The sequence below is a fragment of the Moschus berezovskii genome, chromosome 8 (assembly GCF_049115385.1).
Source record: "Moschus berezovskii isolate FMDL1 chromosome 8, NW_MosBer_1.0, whole genome shotgun sequence".
In the NCBI taxonomy this organism is placed as follows: domain Eukaryota; kingdom Metazoa; phylum Chordata; class Mammalia; order Artiodactyla; family Moschidae; genus Moschus; species Moschus berezovskii.
In genome coordinates this window covers 68,833,213-68,841,596 of record NC_142467.1, presented here as the reverse complement: position 1 = coordinate 68,841,596, position 8,384 = coordinate 68,833,213, and the positions used below count along the sequence as shown (strand labels likewise).

The 8,384-nt window shown below is 52.4% G+C and overlaps 1 protein-coding gene and 1 non-coding gene across 2 annotated transcripts; both read left to right on the top strand.

Moving 5' to 3' along the window:
- The first annotated feature begins 3,505 nt into the window (after positions 1-3,505).
- Positions 3,506-6,221, top strand: AZU1 (azurocidin 1). Its single transcript, XM_055431203.2, has 5 exons — positions 3,506-3,563; positions 3,851-4,007; positions 4,347-4,488; positions 5,233-5,466; positions 6,012-6,221. The coding sequence occupies exons 1-5, from the start codon at positions 3,506-3,508 to the stop codon at positions 6,159-6,161; spliced, it is 741 nt and encodes a 246-aa protein (XP_055287178.1). The 3' UTR covers positions 6,162-6,221.
- On the top strand, positions 4,813-4,919 carry LOC129559711 (U6 spliceosomal RNA). Its single transcript, XR_008686641.1, has one exon. It is a non-coding gene; the product is annotated as a U6 spliceosomal RNA (small nuclear RNA).
- Positions 6,222-8,384: the final 2,163 nt, after the last annotated feature.

The following is an 8,384-nucleotide window of genomic DNA, read 5'->3' as shown; positions in this document are numbered from 1 at the left end:
GGCTAAGCGGCCGGAGAGCCCAGTGTGTGCAGCCGTCCATACTCCAGACCCTTCTTGGCTGTGGCCCTTCTTGTGTTAAGAGAATCAACTCCATGTGTCTTCAAAGATGATCCTCCGTGTGGTTGAGGGTGGGGTCCAGAAAGTTGATCCCACCAGGACCTCAGTTTCCTCACCTGGAAATGGGCATAACAAGACGGCTTGGTGTAGGTGACACATTTGGCATGTCTGTCCCACCTCCCCAGGCCTGATGCCCACCTGGACTCCATTTCCCCGCCAGGCAGGGGCAGAGCCTGGGCTGGACAGCCGTTGGGAATCGCTGGTGTTGAAAGGTGACCACAAACTGTCCTCTGGAGGTAGGAGGAAGGGAAATGGGGCAATCATGCTTGAATCCTCCTGGGGGCGTGGGCAGAAATGAAGGGACGTCCCTGGAGACCTTCCTGACAGCTTAGAGAACCAGGAGAGAGTCTGGGGCAATATCAGGAGTGGGGGTGGGGGCTTCTTCCTTCTGTGACTCCCTAGTGGTGGAGAGGGAGCAAGGTCCAGCTCCCATAGTACGTGGCCCAGAAGCAGCCAGGAGTGAGGGGGTGGGAGATGGGGGGGTGACGACTTGATTCTGTGCACTAGGGAGCCATGGCAGAGTTTAGAGCAGGCAAGAGGGTGGAACACACCAGGTGCTGCTCAGAGACTCCTGAACACATTAATACACTTGATGCTCAACACAGCTCTATGGGTGGTGGTGGTGGGGCCATTAGTGTCCTGCTGCACAGATAGGGAAACTGAGGCCCAGAAAGGGGGCCCTGAGGTCACCCAGTAGGAAGGGATGGACCTCTGGACCCCAGGGTCACCCAGTTTAACCAGCTGTGCTCTGGGCAAGACAGCAGCTGGGTCCACAGGAACGGACAGGGTGGGTGGCATGCAGGGGACTCGGGGCAGGGGTAGGGGGGATGCATGGGTGGAATCCTAGGAGGGTGGAGATGGGAAGCAGTATTGGGGGGCGGACACTGGACTGGGGTAGGGTCCGATCCTGGGGGCCATGCTGGGGACACGGCTCAGCTGTGGGACCATAAACACAGCAGGGATCAGTCTGAACCCCAGGACCCCACCATTTCAGCTAGGCGGAGGACCCTGAGGCCTAGCAGGGGACCCTGACACCTGCTCCCTCCACCTTCCCCAGTACTGCCCTGGAAGAGCCCCCCACAGCCCCAGACACCAACTGGTGATCTGAGACATGGGGTCTACCACCAGCCCAACCTCTTGGTGTCACCTTGGAAATAAATCCTCTTTAAAAAAAAACAAAAACTGAGGCATCAGAGGACTTCCCTGATGGTCCAGTTGTTAAGAATTCGCCTGCCAATGCAGGGGATGTGGGTTCAATCCCTGGTCCAGGAAGATCCCACATGTTGCAGAGCAACTAAGCCCATGTGCCACAACTACTGAGCCTGAGTGTGGAAATTGGTGAAGCCCACATGCCCTAGAGCCTGTGCTCCACAAGAGGAACAATTGCAGTGAGAAGCCCCAGCAATGCAACTAGAGAGTAGTCCCTGCTCACTGCAACTAGAGAAAGCCCGCATGGCAGCAAAGACCCCGAATAGCCATAAATAAATAAATAATAAAAGCTGAGGTGTCAAAAATAAGTAAAAATTTAAAATTGATGTGAAATACACATGACATAAAATCAGCCATCGTAAATTATACCATCCACTGGCTTTTGGAACATTTAGACTTGTGCAACCATTTAATTCTAGAACATTCCATGTCCCCCAAAGAAACCATGTTTCCTTCAGCTATTATTCCCCTAACCCCCTAAACCCCTAGTCCCTGACAACCAGGAGCCCACTCTCTGTGTCTGTGGATCGTCCTGTTCTGGAGGTTTCCCATCAGTGGAATCACAGACCTGTGTGTCTGCTTCTCTCACCTAGCATCGTGTTCTCAGGGTCTGTCCACGTGGTAGCGAGTGTCAGGGCTTCACCCCTCTTCACAGCTGAGGGATGCTCTCATGTGTGGAGGGACACGTTTGTCTGCTGAGAGGTGTCTGGTTGTCTCCAGCTCCTGGCAGCTGTGACTCACACTGTGAACATGCATGTGCAGGCTTCTGGGCCCTGTTTTCAGTTTTCCTGGGGCTGCACCTTGGAGTGAAGCTGCTGAGTAACAGGATAATTCGGAGTTTGAGGAGCTGCCTGGCTTTCCCTAGCGGCTGCAGGGTTTTGCATCTCAGCCAGTGTGTCTGAGTTCCAGTTTCCCACCTCCTCACCAGCACTGTGTTTGCTCTGCCCCTTTCATCCTAGCAATCCTAGTGGGTGTGAAGTGGTGGCTCGCTGTGGTTTTTAGTTACATTTCCCTGATGACTAATAATTTAAAGCATCTTCATGGCATGTTGGCCGTTTGTGAATCTTGGAAGAAATGTCTATTCAGACCCTCTGCCCATGTTTAAGTGGATGGTTTGTTTTGTTGTTGAGCTGTGAGAGCTCTTTATATATTCTGGATATGCAACCCTGCCTTCCTCTCCGCTTGGCCTCATCCCTTGCTCAGGTACTGGATGCCTAAAACTTCTGAAGACCCTACTTCGAGGCCGGAGAAGGGCAGGCAATGTCTCCAGCATCTCAAGGCTCTGGGGGCTCCACGCACCTGCCCACTATATAGACGCACAGACTAAGGGCAGGTGAGGGACCCAGCCACGTACCTACAGATAAAAATCCTGAAGGTGAAAAGCTGGCCACAAAAGGCCACAGAGTTTGTGTGATTCCACTGATGGGAAACGTCAAGAACAGGCAAATCCACAGGCTCAGAGAGTGAGTTCATGGTTATCAGGGGTTGGGGAATGGGGTGTGACTTCCGACAGCTACTTTTTTCTTTTGGGGTGATGGAATGTTCTAAAATTGGGGTGATGGCTGCATAACTCTGTGAAGATACTGAAAGCCATGAAACTGCACGCTTTAATTCAGTGAATTGTGTGGTACTTGAATTATATCTCAATAAAGCTGTTTAAAAAAAAAAGCAGGGACTTCCCTGGTGGTCCAGCGGCAAAGACTCCACACTCCCAATGCAGGGGGCCCAGGTTCAGTCCCTGGTAGGAGTACTAGATCCCGCATGCTGCAATTGAAAGAGCCCACATGCCCCAACTAAGATCCGGCACAGCCAAATAAATTATAAAATAAAAAGCAGTACAGAACACATACACACAAAGTCAGTAGGACTCAATCCCAGACCAGGTGGGCAGTGGTGGGCCCCAACATTCAGACTAGGAAGCTGGGCAGAGCCACAAGTGGCGGCCGGGTTGTGGCCTGACCCACACCAAGGGGTGGCCCAGTATCCAGAGGGGAAGACAGAGGGTGCAGGATGGCACTTGGAGGGTCCAGGCAGGTTCCAGGAGCAGCCAGCTGGGGAGGTTTTGGGCAACTTCCTCTGCTCCCGCCAGGAGGGGCTGGGCCTGGGCGGGTGTGTGCTAACGGCTGATGCCCCAGGGTATAAGGGCGCCCTGTCCCCAGCCACCCTCAGCGGCCCCGTCATGACAGCACTCAGATTCCTGGCCGTGCTGGCCAGCCTGCTAGCAACCTCCAGGGTTGGTGAGTGCCCGCCCCAGGCCAGGTGTCCACATTTGTGCAGAGGTTCAACTGCAGGGGACAGGCCTGGGGAAGAGGGACTGGCGGGAGCCGGCCCCAGTTTCCCAGACACAAGGCTCAGGGAGGGACAGTGAAGCGACTGGGCCCAGGCCACACAGGCAAGCTGGCCCTGACCAGCCCTGGGAGGGTGGGGACCTGTCCTTTTAAGGAACAGGGGTGCGGGAGGCTGGGGTCTCCCTAGGTGTGGGGCTGATACTGGGGGGCTGCAGCACACCCTCCTCTCCCCCCAGGCTCGGCCCCTCTGGTGGACATAGTTGGTGGCAGGAAGGCCCGGCCACAGGAGCTCCCGTTCCTGGCTTCCATCCAGAAGCAAGGGAGGCACTTCTGTGGGGGCGCTCTGATCCACCCCCAGTTTGTCCTGACAGCAGCCAGCTGCTTCCAGAGCCGGTGAGGTGGGGGCCGTGGAGTGGGCAGGGGGGCTGGGAGAGGGAGAGAGCTTGAGGTCAGGGGGTGGGGGGGTGCCTGGCAGGTGAGGATGGGAGGGGCTTGGCAAGGGGGCCTGGTCTTAGGAAGGGTTGAGGGGCTTAGAGAGGGAAATGGGGCCCTGGAAACAGAGCAAGATGCAGCTACAGAAGGAGGATGGACAGAGGGAGAGTAAGCCAGCAGGCCGGTAATTCCCTACCTTATTTGCAAGCCTGTCCCCATGTAAGTGCCCGTCCAGTGGGTGTAGAAGCCTGGGGGCTTCTGGGTAAGCCCAGCCTGGTATCTGCCCCCACCTGCTCTTAGGAACACTGGGATTGCCACCGTGGTGCTGGGTGCCTATGACCTGAGGCGTCGGGAGCGGACCCAGCAGACATTCTTCATCAGGAGCGTCAGCGAGAATGGCTATGACCCCCAGCAGAACCTGAACGACGTGCTGCTGCTGCAGGTGGGGAAATGAGTGGGGAGCTGGTGTCGGCCTGACGGGCTAAGGGGGGACAAGCCATGTGCACGGAGCCTAGTGTGTAAATCATACAGCCAAGTGCACAATCCAATTAGCCAGCCTCTGGATCCTGGACACTGAAGTTGTTTCCAGATGTTTTTGTTATGACAGAATCACAATGAATTTTTGTGTATATTTCTTTGTGAAAGTTTTCCCAGAGCAGCCACAACAGCGGAGCCAGCTTACTCTCCCACTAGCAGAATTTAAAACTGCCCGTTTCTCACATCTTTACTGACACTGCATATTATGATTTTTAAATTTTTTCTGCCAGTGCTCACTTTGGCAGCACATATACTAAAATTGGAACAATACAGAGAAAACTAGCATGGCATCTGCGCAAGGATGACACGCAAATTCGTGAAGCGTTCCATATTTAAGAAAAAAAAATTTTTTCCTGCCAATTCTGACTGAGGGTGGAGGGTGGTGCTTTGTTTGATAAAGCATTTCTTGGGCGAGCTCTTCACCTTCATGGTCTCTCAACCACGTTTGCAGTAAGGACAATTGATTCCTTCTCTGGAGGAACCAGAGGCCCAGAAGGTAAAGTCATTTGGCCAGGACCCCACAGCAGGTTACTGCCTAAACTGGGGTTTGAACCCAAACTGCTTTCCAGATCAGAACTCATGTTGCTGCCTCTCTGGCTCCCAGCTGGGCCCCAGTTACGCCCTCTCCTGACCCAATTTCCCTCACCAGCTGGACCGTCAGGCCAACCTCACCAGCGGCGTGGCACTGGTACCACTACCGGAGCAGAACGCCACGGTGGAAGCCGGCACCAGGTGCCAGGTTGCAGGCTGGGGCACCCGACGGCGTTGGGGGCGTCTCTCCCGAGTTCCAAGGGTCCTCAATGTTACTGTGACACCTGCAAACCAGTGTCGCCCCAACAACGTGTGCACTGGCGTCCTCACCCAACGTGGTGGCATATGTCAGGTACCCACTGGGTGTTATCTAGTGTGGGCTCTGTGTGGTGGGGGAGGAGGGGTCTTGAGAGGTGGTGAACTCCATTTGGGGGGAGAGAAAGCAAGTTCAGAACTCACCCTGGGATTAAGTATTCAATTAGAACTGGATGTTTCAAATATTGGAGCCTGAGAAACAGTATTTATTCAACTCTGCCTGCCAAGCCCTATGCTGGGGGCTGGAGACACAAGACGGAACAGGAGGGACTGCCCTTCTGGAGCCAGGAGCTCCCATATCTTGTGGTTGAAGGGCTTGGGCATCAGCTATTAAGACAGGGGTGTGAAAAAAAAAAAAGACAGGGGTGTGCATGAAGCCAGCTCTGCCTGGGGCCTTAGGAAGTTGAGGAGGTGGGGGCGGGATCTTGCGAGCAAACATTGGGAAAAGCGCAGGCAGAGGAATAGCACGGAGAAAGGGCCAGGGGCATGAGCAGGTTCTGTGGGTGGCAGGGGTGGTGTTCTGGGCAGGAGCGGGGTTGAGGGCTGGGCCTGGGCGCCCTGACCCTCCTGCTGCCCCTGCAGGGGGACGGCGGCACCCCTCTCGTCTGCAATGGCCTGGCACACGGCGTGGCCTCCTGGTCCCGGGGGCCCTGCGGTAGGGGCACCGACTTCTTCGCGCGGGTGGCCCTCTTCAGGAACTGGATTGACTCAGTTACAAACCAGCCGGCCTAACGGACCCTGCCCAGCCCTCGGGGGGCGCAGCCAGAGCTCAGCCCCCACCAGCACACCGCATGTCCATCCCAAGGCCCCATCCCGGCCCCCGCGGTTGTGACTCTAATAAAGGATCTGTTCCCATTCTGCCCATGGCACCTGACTCTGCTCTTGGGGGGCGGGCGGGGGCTGGGGGCCCAGTGCCAGGACCTCTGCCCACAAGAGTGACATCCACCCCAGGGGTCTCCACTCAGGGAATCCGATCGCGGTCCTGGGAACCAGGGGCTCTCATGACCTCCACTCCACAGAGGCAGCACCGAGGCTCAGAGAGATTGGGAGACTCCCCTGAGGCCACACAGCCAGAGCTAGGCTCTGAACCCACACCTGTGAGATTACAGTCCCCATGAACCGTCACGTTGGTGGAGAATACAGTCACCCCTGGAGCTTTTCTGGTGGCTCAGATGGTGAAGAATCTGCCTGCAATGCAGGAGATGTGGGTTTGATCCCTGAGTGGGGAAGATCCCTGGGGAAGGGAACGGCAACCCACTCCAGTATTCTTCCCTGGAGAATCCCATAGAGGGAGGAGCCTGGGGGGCTACAGTCCTTGGGGTCGCTCAGAGTGGAACAGGGCTGAGCGACTAAGAGTTTCACTGCTACTATTGCTTAGTATCTGCAGGGTCTTGGCTCCAGGACTCTCGTGGATACCCAAATCCCTGGATGCTCAAGTCCCTTATATCAAATGGTGTCATATTTGCAAGTGCCCTACATACATCCTCTGTGCACTTTATATAGTACAATGTCAATGCTGTGCAAATAGCTGCCTGCCCACAGCAAATTCAACTTTTACTTTTTAGAACTTTCTGGTAAATATTTTTCCAAATATTTTTGATTTGCGGTGGGTTAAATCTGTGGGTATGGAACGTGCGACCACTGAGGGCTGGCTGTATGTATACTGTACAAGTCAAGAAACACATGAGAAACTGGCTTTAGACTGCCGCTTGAATCACAGAAAGATAATGAGCCTAATATGAAAGGAACTAAAATATAAGCATTAAACAATAAATATAATTAAATAATGATGTATAAAACATAAATGTACTTGTATAAAGAACATATAAAACATAATAAATATAACTGTAGATATGTAAAACTTAATACATATAATTTATTAAACTAAAATAAAATTGTAAATCACAGACTTCCCTGGGGGTCCAGTAGCTAAGACTTCATGCTCACAATGTAGGGGGCCTGGGTTCAATCCCTAGTCAGGGAACTAGATCCCACATGCTACAACTAAAACCTGGCACAGTCAAATATATATATATATATATATTTTTAAGTTAAATCTTACATTATATATTAGTACCAATTACATATTATACATGCATTTAAAAAATATACTTAGGAACTTCCCTGATGGTCCAGTAGTTAAGGATCTGCCTGCCAATGTAGGGGACAAAGGTTTGATCCCTGGTCTGGGAAGATCCCATGTGCTGAGGGTCAACTAAGCCCCAGTACTACAAATACTGAAGCCCAAGCACCTAGAGCCTGTGCTGCACAACAAGAGAAGCCACCACAATGAGACACTTGAGAAGTGCGGCAAAGAGCAGCCCCCACTCGCCCCGAACTAGAGAAAGCCCGCATGCGGCGACAAAGACCCAGCACAGTCAAAAATAGATAAAACATAAAACGTTATAAAAGTACCTGGGGAATAATGAATCAATATGAAAAAAACTAAGATCATGGCATCTGCTCCCATCACTTCACGGCAAATAGAAAGGGAAAGAGTGGAAGCAGTGACAGATTTTATTTCCTTAGGCCCCAAAATCATTGTGGACAGTGACTGCAGCCATGAAACTAAAAGATGCTTGCTCCTTGGAAGAAATGCTATGACGAGCCTAGACAGTGTATTAAAAAGCAGAGACACCACTTTGCTGACAAAAGCCCGTATAGCGAAAGCTATGGTTTTTCCAGTAGTCATGTATGGATGTGAGAGTTGGACCATAAAGAAGGATGAGCATCAAAGAATTGATGCTTTCGAGTTGTGGTGCTGGAGGACTCTTGAGAGTCTCTTAGACTGCAAGGAGATCATACCAGTCAATCCTAAAGAAAATCAACCCTGAATATTCATTGAGTTTATTTGTTTTTCATAAGTTATTGATGAAATTCACATAATATAACATTCACTTTTTAAAAGTGTACAATTCAGAATAGACCTAGTGTATTTCACTAGGCTGTGCAGCC

Coding starts and splice junctions, on each gene's coding strand:
- AZU1 (XM_055431203.2), top strand. CDS start 3,506: ATGACAGCACTCAGATTCCTGGCCGTGCTGGCCAGCCTGCTAGCAACC. Junction 3,564..3,850: donor GCTAGCAACCTCCAGGGTTG/GTGAGTGCCCGC, acceptor CTCTCCCCCCAG/GCTCGGCCCCTCTGGTGGAC. Junction 4,489..5,232: donor ACGACGTGCTGCTGCTGCAG/GTGGGGAAATGA, acceptor TTCCCTCACCAG/CTGGACCGTCAGGCCAACCT.